General features: G+C 46.2%; 1 protein-coding gene across 1 annotated transcript in view; it reads left to right on the top strand.

The window, feature by feature from the left end:
- The first annotated feature begins 1,455 nt into the window (after positions 1-1,455).
- LOC144137284 (ATP-binding cassette sub-family C member 2-like) overlaps positions 1,456-22,227 on the top strand; it is a 105,743-nt gene continuing 84,971 nt past the window's right edge. Inside the window, exons 1-4 of the mRNA XM_077669459.1 lie at positions 1,456-1,614; positions 2,862-3,029; positions 3,698-3,879; positions 6,980-7,055. Of these exons, the coding sequence (XP_077525585.1) occupies positions 1,480-1,614; positions 2,862-3,029; positions 3,698-3,879; positions 6,980-7,055 (561 nt within the window). The 5' untranslated portion in view covers positions 1,456-1,479. The remainder of the gene's footprint in view (positions 1,615-2,861; positions 3,030-3,697; positions 3,880-6,979; positions 7,056-22,227) is intronic.

Genomic DNA, 22,227 nt, shown 5'->3' with positions numbered 1-22,227 from the left:
AAATGTTTTTTTTTACATTGCTCAGGAGTACATACGAACAGGCTTGAGCCTTTCAGCCGCCACCTATTCACGCTTGACAAGCTCTTTCTCATAGATTATTCTTTCCTTTATGCTCCCTCCCTGTTTTATGATTTTATGAACTGGATTGGAAGTGGTCTTGGATGCTTGTGGCTTGCGCGAGTACGACTGCGGATATTTGAAAATATATCCGATGAAATGTTAAGAGGTTTGTTCAAAACAAAACAAAGTAACAAATGATACGAGGTTCGGCTTACGGGCATTCTTTTTTCCTTTTTACTTAAGGACTCCTAAAATTTCTGCATCTATTAACGATTCCATTTTTTTCCCTTTTGGCCAAAATACAGCCGAAAATCTTTGAAAGACGGGAAATTTCCTTTACAAACCAACTTTCCTCCCACTACCTGAATTTAAACCACAGCACTGGGTGTGGCTCCTGAACAGCTCGTCCCTAGCCGTACAACTTAGGCTGGTGGTGAGGGCCCATCTCCCAGGAAGCACCAAGTCAGCTTGCAGACTTAGGGACCTCCCACCTGCAGAGCACCCGAAGGTCGCGCTTTCTGCCCTTCAATGTTTATGCACGCACTCTCTTCCAAAGGTCGTACTTTCTGAAGTTCGGACGGTTGCGTTCGAAGCCCAGCACGAGTTGGCTCAAGTACTTATGATGTAAAAGTGCAGGTACAAAAATTTCGGTGGCCGTAGTAGGCTTACCCGTAGCAGCGCACCCAAGGAAATCTAGAAAAGCACATGCTAACTCCACTGGGGTATTCGCTAGCACTTGTATAAAGTATAACAGTGAAGTTGATTTACTCTTCGTTCGGTTCGTCTCGCCCGCGAATAGTTTTCTATTTTACCGTTACTTATACTATACATACACATACCTTGGCAGTACAAAGATACGATAGTTCCTCCATTCACCCTCAATAATTTTTGAACAAGCGCACCAAGACAGAGTACTACAGGCGAATCAGATTTGTAACAAATTTCAGTGTTTATTGTGTAAAAAAGCAGGTTTGGTAATTTTTGAAAGGTAGAGTTTGTGTTTCTCAAAAAGTTTTTGTAAAAGTAACCAAGATGCGTTGATTAAACATTTGTAGGTGCTCATATTACCATTGTTTCCGTACTTTTAGGGACAAGTCTCTTGTATCCTGTCTTGACATTCCTGAAATGCTGCCATAAATCGTAGCGCTGGTAAACGTATATGGCAAGGACACGAGTTTCCTGCGTTTTGAAAATTTGCTTGTTAATAAACAAGTTCGGTGGCCACGAGCGGTATATTTATATCAAATTGATTCATTGTATTCTAACGATATCGGCAAACGTGCTTCTACGTTTTAGTGTCTTTTCGGTATTAGACGCTAGAGCCACAAATTTTGTCTGTGCCCGGTCTCATTGCCCACTACCTTACGTTTCTCGCAGGGTTCCCTTGCAGTCGTGCCACAGACTGGCTGCATTTATAACATGTCTGTTAGAGATAACATCCTCTTTGGCAAGCAACTTGATGTTCACCGCTACAATAGGGTGCTCGCTGCCTGCTGCCTCCATAAGGACTTGGCTGGCTTTCCTGCAGGAGACCTCACTGAGATTGGCGAGAGGGTACGTGATCTGAGAGCAACATAGATACGAAACCCTTTATTTAAGGGAGCACAAACTTTCCGCTCATTGCAGGGGTGTGAACCCCAGTAGTACCTTTTTTTGTTTCGTGATCAAGATACCCCTGAAGAGCAAAGTGTGGCTGTCAATGTCTTCAAAAACTGTCTGCCAGTTGTCTGTCATTTGGCTGTCAGTTGACATACAGTATGTGGCGGTCAGTTGTCTCCAAAAACTGTCAATAATTCAAGCAACCTAAGTTCTTTACCTGCGCCGAAGATCTTACACACAAGCATGATTTTATCTAATGCTTCCGCTTCTTCAAAGTTAGCTTGAAAATGTTTCTCTAGCTTACGTTAGGCTTAGTCAATGAAGATGTTCAATAAAGCAAAGTATTCAATCAATTGTATTAAAGTCTTCGTTTAAACTAAATGCTGTTCATGTTATTTATGATGCACTCGTGTGACTGTCAATAATCAGTCACTACTATGATAGAAAGGAGCAATGAATTCGAGCTTTGCAGATGCAGATTCACCGGTTATTTCGTTCATAAGTACCACTCCTACCTGACCCCAAAGTTCAGTGTCGTGTTGGTAAGTATATAAAGCAACTGGGTTGAGGTACCAGCCGCGCTATGCGTCCAGGGTAAATTGAGTCTAATTTTATTATGCTAACAAAGGTGAGACCAACATAAAACCTTACAAGTAAAAAGATTGAGGTGCTCAACACCATCATGAACTGTACCGATGACTGGACCTACATTCCATGGTTATACTTGATCGAAATATCATTTGTCTTTGTCAGCATAATCAAGTTGTAATAAAGTTTCTTACAAAACCTCCCCAAAGAAAGTAAGCAATCTGAAGTGTGATTTATTGTTCAGAGAATTAACAAACCCCTCGGGGGCTCCCAGCCTTGTCTCTTCCATGGAATCTGTAAGCCCTGAACGTCGTTCTTATCAGCAGAAGCCACGTCCTCTGAAGTACATTCCCCGTTTGAAGAAGCATACGCCATGCGGTCACTTTAGGAGGCCACCCTGTGGTTGTCTTGCCGTTTATACTAGTACATTAAAAAAATGCATAATGTGCGCGCACAGCAGCCACTAAGCATTTTGGTGGCAGGTAATGGCTCATAAAACCGATTCGAATGTATTCAGAGCGGTCAGTTATTACGCTGGTCTCGCTTTGATATTTTCCAATTACTGAACTGGTCGGGCGTCACCTCCCTAAGATTTTTCCGAATTTCCTTTCTAGGGCACAACTTTGAGCGGAGGACAAAAGCAACGCATTTCCCTCGCGCGAGCCGTCTACAGCAACAGCAGCATATACCTTCTTGATGATACCCTTAGCGCGTTGGACATCCACGTCGCTTTCGAGGTGTTCGAACGTGTCATCGGAAACAACGGAATCTTGAAAGGAAAGGTTGAGAAATCTACGCTTTTTCTACTAAAGACTTGTGCAACATCCGACCCAAAACAAATCTGCATTTATTGCCTGCATGTGTCACTGCGATTGTACTAGCGCCAAATGCTGTGTACAGCTGTAGCACGTGCCTTCTGCAGTATCACCTGTTAATGCCACATCCGTCGTGAAATGGTGGCAGTTGTGCCATACAAATGGCCCTTAGCCACTCAGTGGGATTGGCCATTAGAAGACAAGTGGTCCTTTCTCACTGGCGAAAGAATTACCATGGTTGCTTAAAGGTGGAACGCGTCATGCGCGGAGACTGGTCTATTATTATTAGATATTTATGTTTGCAGTGACCTTACGGAGGAAATAACCGTTGCTCAAAAGACGTTTAAACCCCTTGAGCATCAGCACAGGAAAACAAATGACCTTGAAATCTCTCCGGGAGCCCTTACGCATATCACCCCAAACGTAGTACATTCCATTCTGTAATGTAAAAATTCGAATCTGTCGGGAAAGCATTTCCCTGCCACTCAGGTTACCACCTAGTCGGTGTGTTCTCCAAAAATTTGCATTTGGAATTTTAATTCGTTTAGTAAGAACATACAATAACGTTAATGACATAACCACTAAGTTTATCTCTGAACGGCCAAGAAACTGTACGTGGCCCATTCTTTTTTCAGACTCGATTCGTAGTGTGTACCCAGGGAAAGTATCTCAAGAGAATGGATAAAATTCTCCTTATAGGAGATGGACATGTTCTATTCTTCGATAATTTCACGAAACTACTCAAGCACTCTTGGTGCCCAAAGACTATTTACGCCGCCGAGAGTGTGGAAGACGGTGTGTTAAGAAGTTCCGAAGGGTACGTTGCCATTTATACGCTATGTGTGTGAAAGTATTTGACGTGCATTTTTTATTTCGGCCAAAGTTGAACACATGCAATCAAACGCAACCGAGAAACGGCATGGCCGCGTACACAGAAGAATACCTTGCCGTACAGGCGAACACGCGAGCATTTTCCTGTAAGATGGTGCGATATATAATGGCGATGAGCAATATTCGTTTAGGCAGTGTTGCTGGAAAATGTTTCAACCATGAATAGAGTTTGAAGGTAGAAAATTTGTTCAGTTACATGTAAGGTCTCATACAGGGTGCCACAGCTATCGTGCAACAAAGCCTGAACAACAGAGCATTCATGTTACTCGATGAAAACTTAGCGCATAATGTATGCAGTCCAGTGGATTAGTGGCCAGTAATTTTATTGTAATGAGATTTAATAACAATTGTAATTACTTATCTAACTCTACAAGTGCTGTCTTAATCAGGAAAGGGTCAATGGGCACTTCTAGGTACCCACAAGAAGCATCTAACTGCGGCATTTTCAGCAACGAACTAATTGCGTACTCATTTATACTGACAATTATAAGAAACCCTGCAAATTTTTGAAAATACCACGTGACAGCGCTCCTGCCCGCATCACAAAGCACTGCCCTCCAACAGGCTGCCTCTGAGTTAGCCAGAATGAAATAAGTAAAATAGAGAAAAAAGAAATTGCGACCGGGCAGAGAGTTTCTAACAGTACACACTAGATTGGAATCTGGCGCTAGCATATATTCGGCTCCCATGAAGGCCGTCTGTGTCGTGATGGCCTGCCATTATACCCTGCGCTCGCCTTGGCTAGGATTGAAATGTTTTGGTAGGCGTAAATTCAAAAGCAATGCCACTAACAAGCAGAGAGTTGTGTTAGACTACGTAATTATAAAATAAAACACGTTGTTTTAAAGCTAAAGAAATAAAAATGAAGAGTTTTCTTGTTACTGAGAGACTGACAGAACGTTTAGGCCTACTATTCTGCAGACAAAGCAGATAGTTAACAATAATGTAAAATTTAGGGAGAAGCTCATTAAAAAGACTGTTATTGTCCTAAAATTTCAAATCTAAAATTGTTTCGAAAGCTCAGAAAGATTTTATGCATTTACCTATGAAAACAAGCACCTACCTTTCGCGGTGTTTTCGTTTGTGTTTTCGTAACAGACCGTATGCTACAACTTCCTCAACGCCAAATTACCTACTCCAGAGCCCTACAATTGTTCCAGAGCGCTCCACTACAGCAAGCTTCACAGCCGAGGAGTAACTTCAGGGCGTTCAATCAATCAATCAATCAATCAATCAATCAATCAATCAATCAATCAATCAATCAATCAATCAATCAATCAATCAATCAATCAATCAATCAATCAATCAATCAATCAATCAATCAATCAATCACGCAATCAATCAATCATTTAAATAAATTAAAAATAAAGGAATAATAAATAAATCGATCGCACAATCGATCAATCAGCTTCGGTGCGTTGAACCCCAAGTTAAATTTGTTCTTAGATTAAATTGCTGTCACGAGGCTCCTCAGTGTTTTTATTGTATTATATGGTTTAATTAGCAAATATCATAACAAACCGGAGTTTACCATCCCACACTCTTTTTTACCATCCCATACCATTGGCCACAGCATACGTTTTAACAGAAAAATGAATCCTGCACTGGGACCTACCGCAGCGCGAGCATGTCGTTTTTTTCATTGCGTGATGTCATAGCACGGGCTGTTTTTGGTCAAAATGTTCTTGCGATTATATTTCATCAAATCTACAACATAACACCTAACTATTTTTCATTCTTGTGTAACGAAGGGATTAAGACGAGAGTGATTTTTTAAAGTTTGGCGTGGAAATTTAAACCATACAAATCTTGCCGTAGTTGGACGCCTTAAACATTAAACTTTCTAGAGCTAGTTTTTGCGCCGAGAGCGCGCAGTAAACCGAAGCACAATTGCACCACATAACAACACACTGGTGCTGGCCGCGTAGTCGAAGCTCCAGGCGTGAACAAGCGGTGAACTAGGATGCATTCCTCAACAGAATTTGTCAATATCCGAAATTTGCGAGCCTCCGCTTTAGAGACCGGGCTGTCCGAGCACGCCTACACCGTTGAAGCTGAAGGGCAAGCGTAGTGGTGCGACCCCTGCAAAACGAAAAACTTAACTTTCCCAAGAATTTATGAATTATACAAGCTAATGAGTTTTCTGTGCAAACCAGGAAACATACACTTGTGTACTGTTTGCTTCGTTTCCACGGTTTTATCTTTTATGACTTACGGCAACAGTCGCAAGCACTTGAGAGCTACTTCAACTTTCTGTCGACGAATGGCCAGCTAGCCAAATTGCCCCATGCTTGCCTCGTTCATTTGTTTCCCCCAGCACAAGGGGGCAACAGCGGACCGTATTTTGACACATGGCGCTTATGGGGAGGTTCGCAACTGGTGTTTGTTAACTGTGGCCAGACCCTCCTTGTATCACTTTCTGATGGCACGTACTCTTACCCTATCCTCCTATGCCCCTTTCCGCACACTGTTTCTTGAAAGAGCGAATGATTCGAAGCTTTCACAGCGCGAAAGTGCACAAAGCGCTGGCTTGACCTTGGCTGAGCTTGAAGATCAGACTGACGGAACGAGCCGGTTTCTGGGTTTGTACCTGGAGTAATAGAGCTTTCGATGTTGTGTTTGTAAAGTATTCCAAGCAAACTGTGGTGAACTACCAGAAAGTTTTAAAGTCCTCACCCCACAAAAGTTTCTCAAGGCGGAAGCACAGCTACGTTTAGTGCATTTGAGCACAACAGAAGCACTGCGAACACGCGGATGGCACTGTGACTTCTTTGAATAACATTTCATGCAAATAATCTGCATCCCCGAAATAGTGAAGATTGAAATTGGAATGACTAATAAAATACTTCATAGATCTGCTCCTCTTTTGTCCCATTTGGGCAAGCATGTTTATTTCTCCAAGTATGGTTTTAGCCTAAGTGAACACTTGTGAGCTATAAACTTAGCGGAGGCATGCGGAGACGAAAAAGTTGGGGCAAATACTAGTGACCTAACAAATTGGCTTTATCTTCCATTGTTCTCTTCAGGATTTCTTCAGTAAAGCATTCAGATCAGGAAGGGAAAGACCGGGTGACTGAGGATGAAGTCGAAATGTCAAAAATGGTATGTCATTACCGCGCTTATTGAAAGCCGCTGACATCTAATTTTTGTTCTTCTTTAGGTTACAAAAAGAATAGGTCGGAACAACGAATGGTATGACTGCTATACAAGTTCCTTAACATAATCATTCGAGGAATTAATCGCCAGCTTGTGGAAAGGGCGAACTTGTAAGCAGCTCCTCCTGCATTGGGATGCAGCCGCTAATCCACCCCGTAGGCGTGCCGAGAGAAGAATGCTGGGTCATCACCATTAACGTGAAGCCTAGGGAGGGGCCAAGCATGCAGTGTATACGCCTCGAGCTTCGCGATCGCTGCGCCGCCTGCCGCCGCTTCTCCGCGGCGTTGACGGGATTTGCGCTGCGTGGCTGATAGGGCCGCGTGCAGTGTTTAGGTTCTGTTTCGCTTCTTTTCGCCTTTCCGCGCGCTGTAAAATACTTGTTATGGGGACGTCTATAGGCAAAGAGTACGTTTAGGTCACTTAAAAAGCAGCCGCGTCTTCGTAGAGTACGCGATCGCCTGCAAGAGCTACCCGGGGACGCGGTTCTGCGTGCTTCGTCGCCGCTCTTCCGGGCGTCGGCGACGGTAGCAACATATCACCCCTGTCACCTCCAAAACATCAGGCACAAATGAATTCTACTGTCGCCTCGTTTAGACCTGATACTGGCACAATGAGAGGTTGGCTTCATTTTGCAGCGTCGACAACGAATGCGGCTTCGTTTCGAATATATACGTCGCAGAAAAATATGTTTCGGGGATGTGATTACCAAATCCCGGACTGCCGGGGTTTGGAAGACGTGATGTGCATGTAACACCGAACAACACGCTTTCCGCCACAACGCTCCGCTACCTCTCGCATAGCATGAATTCGTGATCATCGCCGGCATAGCAAACGCAGCTGACGTAAAATAATGAAGTAAATTCTTAAGCGCCAACCTGTTATAAGCATATAAACCATGCGAAAATGTTAAGTATATTCCAAGCCTAGCTGTGCGTCGTTAAATATGTGCCCACAAACCAAGGCAAGTTAATGAAACCACGGAAAAATAAATGCTGTGCAAGTGCGGAATTAAGAAACATAATTCTCTAACGGAAATAAAGAAAACAGTGCAGCTTCTGACATGCTAAAGACGTTCGTCGAAACTGAAGCCAGGTAGGGTTCACTAGACCAACTATACGCGAAAGGCACTGCTATTTCGCGAGACATCGGTGGGGGGGGAGGGGAGGGGGACGCTGTGTAAAAATGCGGAGCGGAATCAAGCAACTACGTTTTAGTAATCACACACAAATCTCGCGTTCACTTTCCTTTTGTGTTTATACTTCAACGAACAGCTGATCATGCGGCGGCCGCATTTTTGGAAGTATACAGGGTAGGCTGTTCAACAAGCGATGAAAGGTGTCGTAGGAAGAGAGTGGTTGTAATAAGGCCCTCTGATTTCAGTTTCTGCTTTATTCTGCTGGCTCCCTGTGCCATGTGACGATATTTCGAAGAAGCATTAGTCGCGGACGCGGATTATATTCCAAGCCCGTCTCCGCGCTGCTCGCAGAGGAGCAGATGAATGTTTGCGGGCGCTCACCTCACGACAAGAAGACTTTGTCGTGTGCTGATCCCCGAGTATAATTACGTATGCATTGTCCATCGTACTTTTGTTGAATATTCCCGAAATTAACACAGACTGGCTTGTAAATGGTGGTGATCAATATCAAAGTTATAATATTGGCAAACGCAACTGGCGTGCTGTCAGGTATGAGAGCCCCGCTGATTATGTAAGCGCACAAAACCAATTTAAATCGTAGTGTATAGCCGTAGAATGAACATCTGAGGAACCGGTGGTTACGGAGACACTGCTAGTAAATTCAGGTCTGTGTAACTACAATCGGCTCCATCACACGCCGGTTCCGCGACGCTGGCCTGTGACACACACCTGGCGCTTATACAGATCGAATATACAACACTAAGATCGCGTCAGAAATATTTACACTCTCTAAAACAGACCTCATTTGCGAACAGAAAGACTGCTCCACATAAACATGGATTTCAAACGCCCGCACACGATAAATCTCAGTCGTGGACGTGACGCAAAAGCAGCGGCGGCACTGGGGAGCGGGACGCCGACTCCCGCGCCTGCTTTCGAAACGGGCCGCTAGGGGGATTTCAGTGGCGCCCCTACAGGCCGCGCTCGAGGCGTATAAGTGCATTCAAAGATTGCGTCTCTCTCGTGCCACACGGGGTGCGCTGATTAAGCGCCAGAGAAGCGCCAGTGGGAGGAGAAATCGTGCGCTTGCTGAAGTGGTGGCGCCATCTCTTGCGTTGAACCGGATTTAAGCAATTTACATTCCCCATCTGCGCAATTTTTGGGGTCAGCGCGAGCGCAGTGCAATGCCCGCGCCTTGCCCTGGGGGTTCGTCCTCAGGGGTCAATGAGGCCCGGCAGCAGGTAAGTATGCCTTCCCTTCCTTCGACCGACCACCCGACCCGATCACGCTTAGCGTCCAGAGCGGGTGGGTACTTGAGTGTAACACAAATTATAACCCTTTAACACCAGCTTTTGCTTTTGCTTGACGACTGCTGAAGTGGACAGGGAGCGTTCCATAATTCTTTAAAACATGTCAGTTTATTTGGAACTGGTCTCGTTTTTCTTTTGGTACGTGTTACCGTCTACGGCGAGGCGGTGAAAACGAGTGTCCCGATGCTTTAGTACCGTGACTACATGATATGACGACGACCGGAGACGCCGACAGTCAGAGCCCCTAAGGGGCTTCACCCCTAAAGAAGCCGGTCATGCTGGCACTTCTTATGGGTTGTGATTTCGAAAGACTGAATGTCCATCTTTGCGCCTCACACGAATTGTTGGTCCCCATATTGTCACACGGCTTTGTAATCTTGTCCGTGGAGATAATTTGATTTGCGATCTACCTTGACGCTTTCGAATGGCTTCCATCTCTCTCCTACGCGTTGCGCCCTGATCTCTCATGCCGCTGTATAATGGGAGAGTGTACGACAATGGTAAATTTTAGTGATTTTTCCCTTCCCTTTATCAGCTGTGTATTGGCGGGGACGACCACGCCTCGCTGAACCGAGTTTGTGGTCAGAATGTGGAACCTCTCGTGAAGGGCCCAAGTTTTCTTTAGGGCAGCCAATGCCGAAGGCTGGCTATTTTCGCGCACGTTTGTGCCGCAGAACGCCTCAGCGTCCAAACGGAAGTTGGACACAATGCTTGAAGAGATGTCGCTTCTGGCAACGTTCCTCTTTGATTCAAAGTAAGCATCCACAGTAGCTTCTGCCGCGTACAGCCGTTGATCGCGTCGGTGAAATGTCCGTCCTGCCATCGACGGGGAGGGAAGTTTTTTTCTGCAATCTGTATAGCAACCTGTGATCTTCCACACTAGAGCAGTGCAAAAGTAACTTCAGGGACCAAGCATGAGAATGAGCTCCGCTCCCGTATATTAAAACGACCATGCCACCATGCTAAAAAGTATGGTGGGGTTGCCGCGTCTTGGCACGAAATTAGGCGGATGGTGTAGGCACATTTTAATCCGATGATCACTTTCTAAAATGCATCCTATCCGCCATTCCATGCACAGTCTACAATGGAGCATCGAAGGAACGATTGGCGAAATCAGGAATTTTCGTTCTCTTTTTTTTGCGAGAGTTTGCCTTACGGCATAATAGTTGATGATGATGATGGTTGGAGGTTTTTGGCGCAAGGCCAGCTGGGGCAAAGAGCGCCAAACAAAAGTATCTAGAAGAAAATAGTGGCTACTAAAGCCAGAATAACACTAAAATCAACTAACGACAATGGTGATAGCTGGTGTATAGGGCCAGTTTTGATTACGCATGATAGGAAATGAGGTTTAAAAAGTTTACATCAGACAAATATTTAAAAACGCGTTGCACAGAGACCACGGCATTATCACCCAAAAACAACGAAGGGTGTAGCGGAATGTGTTGTCTGTATAGTTCCTTGAAGTGTCTGTGTCTTGTTGTGTCGAGTGCCTTGCATGTGATTAGGATGTGGACTACGGATAGGCCCTCCCCACACCTGCTACACCCAGGTCTTGGAGAGCTAGTGAGCAGGTGTGAGTGTGTTACATGAGTGTGGCCTATCCGCAACCTAGCTAAGGTAACTTCAATGTGTCTGTTATGTGAGTCAGTAGCGTATGGTCCCAAGTGCGGTTTTATTACATGTAACTTTTTATCTGTCTGTTCACTCCAGTGTGTTTGCCACGTGTTGTGCAGTTGGTGTCTGATGTGTGGCTTCATATCTGTGTACGGAAGTGTTGCTATGCCCACTGAATTCAAGAGTGTAGCAGCAGTGGCCATTTCATCTGCAGTTTCATTCCCGGCTATTCCACAATGGCCAGGAACCCAACATATTGTTATTTCAAGACTTGATGCGTATGCCACCATAAGGCCCTTAAAAACAAGATTGATTGCATGATTTTTTGAGCGTTTTCTAGACAAAACTGCACGTACAACACTAAGAGAATCTGTAAAAACTATGGACTTTGGAATTTGCTGTTGAACAATGTGGTCTAAAATAAGTAAAATGCCGTGTGCTTCAGCTGTAAAAATGCTGTTGTGGGAGTTCATTCGTTTTGCCATGTTAAAGTTCGGTCCATGCGCAGCACAAGACACAGCATCAGCTGTCTTTGATGCGTCGGAGTAAAACTCTGCACACTGGTACTTATCCTGTAGGAAGAGGAAATGCTGCATAATAGCTGCCCTTGGTGCCCTGTTTTTGTCGAACTGCACAAAGGACAGGTCACAAGAAGCATCCCTGGCTTGCCATGGTGCAATAAAATCAATGATCGCTGTCTTGTGGATATATGAAAATGACACTGCTAGCTCAGAAGCTTCTGCTCTCACTCTGAGAGGGAACGGCATGGGAATAGATGGACGGTTTAAAAAGAGCTGCTGTGAGGATGCATCATGAATAGTCGAGTTAAGAGGATGATTTGTGAGAGACATGATTTTAGAGGCATACAACAGGTCAGTGTATATCCTCTGGTGATACAGGGACCATTTGTGGCAGTCTGCATAGTGGCTTTCAACAGGGCTGGTGCGAAAGGCGCCACAAGCAAGGCGAAGCCCCAAATGCAGAACTGGGTCAAGCATTTTAAGTGCCGTTTTCGTTGCAGACCCATATACGACGCTGCCGTAGTCCAAGCGAGATCCAACCAGTGCAGTATACAGACGCAGGAGTAGCTGCTTGTCTGCACCGTACGATTGGTGGGAGACAACTTAAGGATATTCATAGTTTTTAGGCATTTTTGCTTAAGCATTTTCAGATGAGGAAGAAATGTTAGTTTGTTGTCGAATATTAGGCCTAAAAACTTGTGCTCCTTTTTTACAGGAATCCACACGCTGTTTAGAGTAATGTCAGGGTCCACATGGATCCCGCGAACACGGGTGAACACAACGCAAGTACTTTTTACGGGGTTCAGCTTAAAGCCGTTTGTGTCCGCCCAGCCAGCAAGTTTGTTCACGACGAGCTGGACTTGGCGTTCACAGATTGACATATTACATGATTTAAAAGATATTTGCACATCATCTACATAAACTGAGCCAGAAATGATTGGTGGCAATGCCTTACGGAGTGAGTTCATCTTCACTATGAAGAGTGTGCAGCTCAAAACACCTCCTTGAGGCACGCCATTTTCCTGAACATGTACATTAGAAAGTGCCCTACCAATTCTTACACGGAAAGTTCGTTCAGACATGTAGCTAGAAAGAGTGCTAAGCATGTTGCCCGAAACACCGAATGACTTCAAGTCACTCAAGATGCCGTATCGCCAAGCCGTGTCGTAGGCCTTTTCCATATCAAAGAAGACTGTAATGCAGAACTGTTTGTGAATGAGGGCATCTTTTATGTAAGATTCCAATGCAACAAGCTGATCATTGGTGGAGCGCCCCGCCCTGAAGCCTGCCTGGCAGCTCTCGAGAAGACCGTTGTACTCGAGGAAGTACACGAGCCTGCGATTGATCATCTTCTCGAAGAGCTTGCACAGGCAGCTCGTTAGGGCTATTGGACGGTAACTTGTGGGGGACGACGGGTCCTTTCCCTCCTTCAAGAAAGCCACTACAATGGCCTCCCTCCAAGAGTATGGAATGTGCCCCGAAAGCCATATTTTATTGTATAGATGTAGAAGTGCTTCAAGTGTGTCTGCGTGTACGTGTCGTATCATTGTGTATGTGATGTTGTCTGGGCCTGGAGCTGAGGGTTTACACGTGCTCAGAGCAGCCCTCAGCTCATGTAGTGAAAACAGGGAGTTGTAAGAAGTCTGTGATTTGTTGTTGTCGTGTAGGGACTTCTTTTCACAACAGGCTTTATGTTTCAGGAAAGTGTTCGTGTAGTGTGCTGAACTGGACACGTGTTGGAAGTGTTGTGCGAGTGTGTCAGCCTGGTCTTCAAGTGTGTCCCCTGTAGTGCTGACCAGAGGCAGGCTGTGTGTTTGTTGTCCCTTGAGTTTGCGTATTCGTGTCCATACTTTCCGTGAGTCTGTGTAGGAGTTTATTGATGTTATGAATGTACGCCAACTCTCTCGTTTTGCCTCACGGCGCACACGTTTTCCTAACGCCTTGGCCCGTTTGAACAAGAGGAGGTTTCCCGACGTGGGGTACCGACGAAGGATACCCCACGCCTTGTTCTGGGCCTCTCGCGCCCGCCTACAGTCCTCATTCCACCACGGCCTCCGCTGGTTGCGCGGGGCACCAGAGGCGTGGGGAATAGACTTTTCGGCGGCGTCGAGGATGTGCGCCGTGAGGAGTTGGGTAGATTCTTCAACGTGTAGGTGTCCTATGGATGTGTGGTGTAGTTTGGATGTCTCTGTAAATGTATTCCAGTTAGCTCGTGTTTCATTGAACCTATTATGGGAAGGTGGACTGCATGGGCCTTTACCTATGTATGTAAGTGAGGTGGGGAAGTGGTCACTGCCATATGGATCAGTTCCCACACCCCACTCGAGAAGAGGAAAGAGAACTGCGGAGCCAATAGCCAAGTCAAGACATGAGTATGTGTTGTGTCCTATGTTATGATATGTAGGCTGTTTATTGTTGAAAAGGCATGCTCCAGAGGATGTAAGTAACCTCTCTATCAGGCGACCCCGGGCATCCGTACGAGAGGAGCCCCAAAGAGAATTGTGAGCATTAAGGTCGCCTGTTAGAATGTATGGTTCGGGCAGCTGGTCAAGCAGCGCCTCGATGTCAGAGCTCGAAAGTGTAACATCAGGAGGAATGTATATGGAGCATACCGTTATCAACCTATTAAATATTATTAAGTGTATTGCTACAACCTCAAGGATAGTGTTTAAAGTGACAGGGTGGCATGCTAAGGATTTCCGGACGATTATGGCCACACCAACAGAAGAGTGTGTGCAGCCATCCCTGTCCTTTCTGAAGACCATGTAACTATTCAAGAAATTTGTGTGCTTGGAATTGAAATGTGTTTCCTGAACACACATTACACTTGGCTGATTAGCATGCAGTATTTCATACACATCGTCAAGATTTTTAAGGCCTCTACAGTTCCATTGAATTATGTTTTCTCTTCCCATTATTTAGTGTGAGAGCTACTGGAGTGTGTGTGTTTGTTTATGTGTCGTCTTTCGGGGCTGTGACTGTCGCCTTTTTCGGCTTGTCGGGAGGCTTTGGCGTCGGGACGCGTTCCTTGCGGTGCACCGCAGGCAAGAACGGCACGACATCCATGTCATCGTTCGATGTCCTGGGTGTGCCCGTCGAACCGGGCCCCCGGACTTGGTCCCCCCTCGGGAGCCCTTCGTTTGAGCCGCCACCGCCGAGGGCGTCCGGGGCGGCAGAGGTGGCACGGGCGGTGCGGTGGCGGTGGGAGCCGGTGCGGGGCCCGTGGTGTCCATGGCACTCTCCAACGCACTGGAGGACGGGGAGGCAGGGACGGGAGCGGCACCGGTCCCGACGGAAGAGGTTGGCACCACAACCGCTGCTGCCTCAGCAAGCGGTGTAGTGGCGGGTTGGGCTGCCAGAGGCAACCCAGGGGGGGGGGGGGGGGGCAGGGGAGGGACCAGGTCAGACTCGCTGAACTGGGTCCCTGTGGAAACCAGACGCCGCTCCGCCCCCCGGCGAGCTGCGTCGGCGTACCTCCCCAGAGGGAAAGAGGCGAACCTCTTTCGCGCCTCGGGGAAGGTGATGTTTTCTGTTACCTTTATGTTAATGATTTTTTTCTCTAGTTGAAACTTTTCACAGGCGCGAGAGTATGCTGCATGTGGACCCTGGCAATTCGGGCAGGTAAGGTTGGTTGCAGTGCAGTTGTCGGATAGATGATCATGCTGGCCACATTTGGCACATGTTGTTCTACCACGACAGGAGTTGGTACCATGCCCGAACCTCTGGCACTTGAAACAGCGCCGCGGGTTCGGGATGTAGGGCCGGACAGAACAACGGACGAAACCTGCGTTGATATGCTCGGGCAGTGTGCAGCGGTCGAAAGTCAGAATCAGATGTTTGGTGGCTATTTCTTTGTTATCTCTCCTAATGACGATGCGCCTTACTGCTGTCACGCCTTGATCTTTTAGGCCTTTGAGCAGATCGATCTCTGTCTCGGTTAGGAGGTCTGGCTCAGATATCACACCCTGGGAGCTGTTGAGGCTGCGGTGGGGTGTGACTCTGATATCCAGGTCTGCCATGCGGGTTTGGTTCATGAGAGTTGTGGCTTGCTTCTGTGAGTTAACCTCAACTAGGACCTCGCCAGTTCTTAGTTTTTTAGCATTGTATGTGTTGCCTAGGATAGATTCAAGAAACTTGGATACAAGGAATAGAGATTGTGAGGAAAGAGGCTTGGATTTGTCAACCGATTCAACTATCAAAAAACGTGAGTAGTTGTCAGGTTTCGGTGAGTTGATGGCAGGAAGAGGTGGAAAAGATTCTTCGGTGCGGACCCTTTTCAAGGTCCGATCATGTTTGGGGGGGGGGGGGGGTTTACGATTTATCATATGGCATGTAATAGAAGCAGGGGACGGGGGTACTTTCTTCCCAAACCTTACCCTGATAGCCTGAGAGGTCCCGGAGCTCCCTGCCTGGTAGACAGACAGGGAGCCCATCCCCCGGAGCTTGACCTGGGCACCGAGGGCCACCGTTTGAGGCTTCTACCCTTGACCTTTAGACACATCACCCCGGTAGGTTACAGTTTATGTTGGGGGCTCGGGGTCCGCGGTGTCGCCAACACCGTCACCATGAATACTCAAGGTGCCCCGTGCGGGGACGGCATAATAGTTATATGTACAACATCACATCTCTTGAAAAAGCAAACAATCATGGTTATTCGGCGCAAAAGTGTCACCGACGCCGCCGCCGCCGTCGACGACGACGACGACGTGACGACGACGACGAGGGCTATGACGACCACTGTTTCGATGCAACGAATGTCGCTGCCACATGCTGGGCGAAAGCGAGAGGAGGACCGTGGCTCTAAAAATCACTATATATGGAACAGGAGACTTTAGTTCATCACCATCAACAACAGTATATTTCTGTCTCTGCAGGGCAAAGGCGTTTGCATTACAGAAATTACGGCTGATGTTCCAAAAATTGCGGATTAATCCTTAACTCTCTGCCGCATTCCTCAATTTAGCTCTCGTTCTCCCGTTTTGTAGCCTGTTCGTCCGTAGCCATTCCGGGAAACGAATTGTCCCCCTCATTTCCTCAAGACATTACATATCATGCCCAACCCTACTTACCCTTTATATGAACTCGGAGATCTTCCACCCGATTTTGTTCCATAATCCACGCCACTGTTTTGTTATCCCTAAGTTTAAACATGTCATTCTCTCGCCATGTTTGGTAACGCCAGCCTATGTTCTCATTCAAGGTGTTAATTATTACCTGTAGGATCTGTCTCTACGTCTTCACCGGAAGAACGCAGTCGTTATATAATAGCCTTTATAGTGACAACGGGAGCTCACTGCTCATTGCGTTTGAATATTTCACGAAGGCAGCTGTTAAGTTCCGGCACTTGACATAACTAATAAAGAACCACCGGCAACTGGTTTTGTTTTTGTGTTGTTTGACTTATTACTTTATGTTTTTTTTATGTCGGACGAGCTGATGTAGTGTGTGAGGCGTGCGACGTGCTTGCGCAGCGGCATTTTTCATCGTCTGTGTGTTTTTACGGAGAGTATAGATGGAGGGGACCGAGAGGCCAGAAGTGATTCCGGTCATAAACGAATTTTTTAGCCCGTTCTTTTTGTGAAGCCGGAAGAGTGTCTGTTTTCTTGCTAGTGACGTCGATTACAGCCATTGAGAATGCGCGCAACGGACGGAAATGCGTGTGTAGCCATATTCGTGGCTTAGAAAATTTAGTGAATACGTTTTTTTGGGGCACCTGAGCCTTTTCAGCAAAACTGCCTATGGCTAGGTTCCACCATATCGTCTCTGGCAACAGAGCGATGTAGACAAGAATCGCAAGCGAGCCGAAACCCCACGTGGGTGCCGAAACCATACGTTTCGACACCCACTCAAATTATCCGGATCGAAACACTGTGCGCCACATCTTCCGCGCATGGAAAAGCTCGACAAAAAATTTTAAAACGTCCTAGGGCATTCATATTTTAAGACAAGAGGTCCCGAATTCGCGCTGAAAAAATTTCTTCCAAGCATTGCATTTGTGTTTAGAGGTGAAGCCGACCTTAAAGAAATCGTTGTATTCTTTGTTTTTGTAAGATGGCTTTCCCGCAGTTAGTCCTGCACAGTGAAGCACGTCCACATTTGAAGGGAGTATCATTACAGAAGGTGGCTCTACCTCATGTTTATTGAAACTTTGCCTAACTAAATCACATGATAATTAGCCGCTAAGATGACTTCAACATTCTGCCGAGTTTTATATTTTTCAAAAGTACAATGTTCACTGTAACGTTGTAAATATTCTGATATTGTCGTGTGCTTTGAATACACGGGCTTCTACGGGAGCGAAAAGGGCAGCTTCGTGTTTGTCCACTGGAATAAAACTCAAATTCATTAATGTTTCACTCAGGTAATTAACCAGGAAGTATTCACAATCACAAATTACAAACACACGTATTTTGCTTCGTGAACCGCTTGGACTACGACTTTTCCAAAGCACATTGTCGCTTACTTTGAAGCCCGGCACCACTGTTTTGCTGGTCATCCTTTTTGACATTCCGTAAATGGTACACCCCATCCCTGCCGCCTCGATGCCCCTTCTGCGCCTCCCTCACACCCGCCAATCTCCAGCACCTAATTTGGCACTGTCCAAAATTCACGCGTTACAGAAACTTCAAGCCTCCTCCAAATGCCTCCTCCTCATACATCGACCCTCGAACACTGGAACCCTCCACGCTGACTTTAATTGCGCACTACTCTCTAGAAAGCGGTCTAGCGCGAGCAGTTTAGAGCCGTGAGCCTGCTCTCCTCACCCCACGTGGCCTCTTCCGCCTTCGTAAGAAGCCAACCAGCTTCAACTTGAATGGTTTATTTTCAAGATGTCCCAAGCATCGAATATCCCACCCTCTACTCCCACTTCCCCCACTTGACCTAGTGTCTTCCTAATGTAGTAAAGGCTATCTCCTCCTCCTCCTTTTTGACAGAGTGGAAGGGTTATGTATATTTTTTCCAGCGTGTAGTGCTGTTTATGGTTCCCATCGGTGTATTGAAATGGTCATGGCAGTTAGGGGCCCTCGGAACAGAGACGAGAATTGTAAGGTAAGTCGTGTGGTCAGGATGTAGGAATTTGAATACCGCGGCATTAGGTCTGCGGAGCCCATATCGTTGAAGAGTCGCAGCGGTGCTTAGATTCATCAGGGCCTTGCGGTTGTCGCCCTGACGGCAGAACTATGTTGTCGGGGGAGTGTCAGCGCTTTTGTAATGGGCGTGCGAAGCGAGTTCCGCGAACATGCAGGGATCGACAAGAGATTGGACTCTTCTGCAGGGACCCACGTTTCAGCGTTATTTATTTGGCGGGAACTGAGACGCACTTTTCCGAAGTTTTTATGGTCTTCGCTGAGCGTTTGCCGTTATTTGATCGTTTTTTGTTATGATTGAACGAGTTAGGTGGACACCTTGGAGTTTCCGCATGGAGTGATAGAGGGGGCTACGTGGTTATTTGTGTACACACCTACGATTGGTGGCCGTTGTTACCAATCAGAGTCCTATTGTGGGCTACTTGATAGGTCATGAATAATCTGTGTTGGAACGTCCCTTTGAGAGGCGGGACTTTCGGAATAAAACGGAGGTGTTTGGTGTATAGTGTGTATATTGTGTTTGCGGGGCGTGCCCGAACTCTTTTTTGTGATACATGCGATGAGATCTAAATAGTTCGTGTACATAAATTGCAACTCTTTGGAGTAGACCGTCGTCTCCTACGTGCCGCCGACCACGAGCCAGCCGTCTTTTTTTCTTTTTAACTTCCATCGGCCGGTCCGAGTCTGCACATCTTCTGGGAGCCTACCTGAGAGAAGCACAAAATGATTGGGCGCTTAATTTTTTGTTAGCCAGCACTAACAACTTCCAGTTATTGTTATACTCATGTACATTCATTACTTTAACTCCTGCCTTTAAGACGTGTTTCTCATCATGTTGTCCAACTTGCTTCGAGTTATCAGTGTTGCGGTTATTCTTCCAACTGCGCTTTTTATGTGCATTTCTTAAAACATGTTCTGCAAGTCTTTGCTGGGCTGCCTCTAAAGGTCAATATCATTTCAAAATGTAAAGTTACTCACGCATGCGTCATTTATTTCCAACTCTGGCATCTCCAGATTAGGCTCCCTGAACACCTCTTCTTGACAGGCTCTCAATTTCGGAAAGAGACGTCTTCTTGACTCACACGATTCCTGATGGTAAACGAATTTGTCTTCTTATGGAAGAGTATCCTACCCATCCATCCTCCGTAATGTCGTCTAATAGATTTATGTATCTATGGCCCCCATCTCCACGATTGCTGGAGGCTTCCACCACCGTTGCATTGGGCCCACAGTCAAGCATTTATTATAATCAATGAATGCAGTACAGAAAGGTGAATTATATGCCGGATATGTATTTATTGACTGGTTGATGGCAGGAATACGATATATTGTATGGAAACGTTTCGAAAGCCAGCCTGTTTTCTCCGTTCCTAAACATCTGGATAGCCGTTTATGCGCTTAGGTATTCGTTCGGCAAAATACTTTTGGGGAAAAAATAGGTTTGTTGTGGTGCAATTGTTTCCCTCCTTAGCGTAACTTTTTTTAACAGCCAAGTTGTTTAGCAAATCGCACTTTTCGTGTCCGCAGTTAAAAATACCAAGAAATTGCCGAGAGCGAGGACGTGAGCGCGGGCTGCGCGGCGACCACCCGGCAGTTAACAAAACCAAGAAAAATGCCCAGCGCTCGTGTGTGCATGTCTCGCGATGACTTCCCATCGTCTCGTGCGCACGTTTGTCAGACCAAGCGTGCCCACTTATGGAGATTGTCCAAGATTGCGGCGACCGCCTGGTAAATAAAGCGCTCGTGTTTGCGTGCCTCATGGCGACCGCCCAGCCTCCAAGGCGCATGTTTGTCAAGCCAACATACCCACTTAGGGAGATTGGCCATGACTGGCAAAAAACAAAACTCCAGCGTTCGCCGTAATCGTGGCAACACTTGGGCAGAAGGAGAAAGGCACGTCATAGCGTACGCCCCTCCAAGGTGAGCCCCTCCAAGGTTATGTCCAAGGATTATCATTTCCAAAAACAATGAAAGAACCTCACACATATATCAACAATGCCAGAGTAAAGGTCCTCTAGGTAGCGAATAACGAGCAAATTGGCTGCAATCGAGGACTTAAACCTTCGTGACGGGCGTGAAGGTTGCGTACACCTTCGGTACTTTCCGAGTCTTACGCGTTAGTGTGAGCTTCTTTCATTTTTTGATATTAGAATTAGGTTCGCTTATTTATACCAATGTTACCTTCAAAGTCTATAATAATTATTACAGGGATCATCCTGAATTTTTTACTACAATGCCTCCTCAATGATGCAATAGATAACTCTTGTTACCGGTATTCACTGTTTTGAAGGCCTTCCCAGCTTCATTTGGGGTTATACTGGTTGACCGTTGAACAAGGTTCAACAAGGTAATTTTTTTCAAAACTGTTTTCTCAGTCATCGTAGCAGGAATGGACATTTTTATGGGACATATTTCCGCTGTTCCCATGTATGACCCATGTATTTATTTATATGTCCGGTTGCGTCTGTGATTGCACAAGCTGCTGGACTTCCCTTATTTTTTGTGGGGCATCCATCACGCTTTACTATGCTCATTTGGCTGAAACAGTGGCTGCCTCAGACATGCGTCGACGAAAAGCATGACTAGAGCTTGTTATCTACATTCCCACCCGCTTCGATGTAGCCCACAACCATTCGTAAAAATTCTGATTAGCTGTGACGGCCTTGCAATATACCCGCATCAGGTGGATTTGGGAGGGAAGATGGCAGTGCCCGGACAAAGCTTGCCGCCCGTTAGGCTTAAAGGTACGCTTATAGTTCTAACGTCCTTATCTGGAACCTGCTATTTAACGGTCGCTGAGTTTAAAAGTTTCTTCACCAATAATTAGAGTCAACGAAAAGGTCGCGTAACGTTAATGCTGAATGCACGCCTCCAAACATGCAATGTACGTAGATTGGCATTACGTGGCATACGTGGATTGGCAATATACGGCATTAGACAGCAGAAGCTCTTCAATGTCGTCAATTGGAATGGGTAGCTTGACGAACGAGATTCACCTTTCTTGGAAAGCCGTTTTGCTCAACGTTAAGGCTTTGAATATGCCGAGCGAAATACCCAATAAGTGGATTGTGTAGTGACTATGAATGCAGCGGTATCTCGGTTGCGACGTTACTATGTCAAACCACTGTCCCCAATACCCGCTAGCCGATTCAGCGCGATTCCCAATTGGCAGCCATGTTAACATGTCCACCCACACATGTCCTCTAAACATTGAACTGGAAGGGACGCCCTCGCAGTTCGACGCCATTAAAGGAAATTTTCCTGCCGTAACGAATTATTACACCCCCCTTTCTAACGCTTCCTCTTTTTTTGCGACGTTGTGCTCACGAATGACCGCAATCATGCGGTTAATCGATTTCCAAAACTACGCCTATTCCATTGGCTCAGCTTCGGGGATCATTCAGTTGAGCTATTGTATACGAAACGTCCTTTGTGAACCCTTCGAAGTGG

This window comes from Haemaphysalis longicornis, unplaced genomic scaffold (genome assembly GCF_048455015.1).
Source record: "Haemaphysalis longicornis isolate Haplotype H1 unplaced genomic scaffold, Haemaphysalis longicornis Haplotype H1 scaffold_1, whole genome shotgun sequence".
NCBI classification, from domain to species: domain Eukaryota; kingdom Metazoa; phylum Arthropoda; class Arachnida; order Ixodida; family Ixodidae; genus Haemaphysalis; species Haemaphysalis longicornis.
This window is presented reverse-complemented; position numbering and strand designations above follow the sequence as displayed.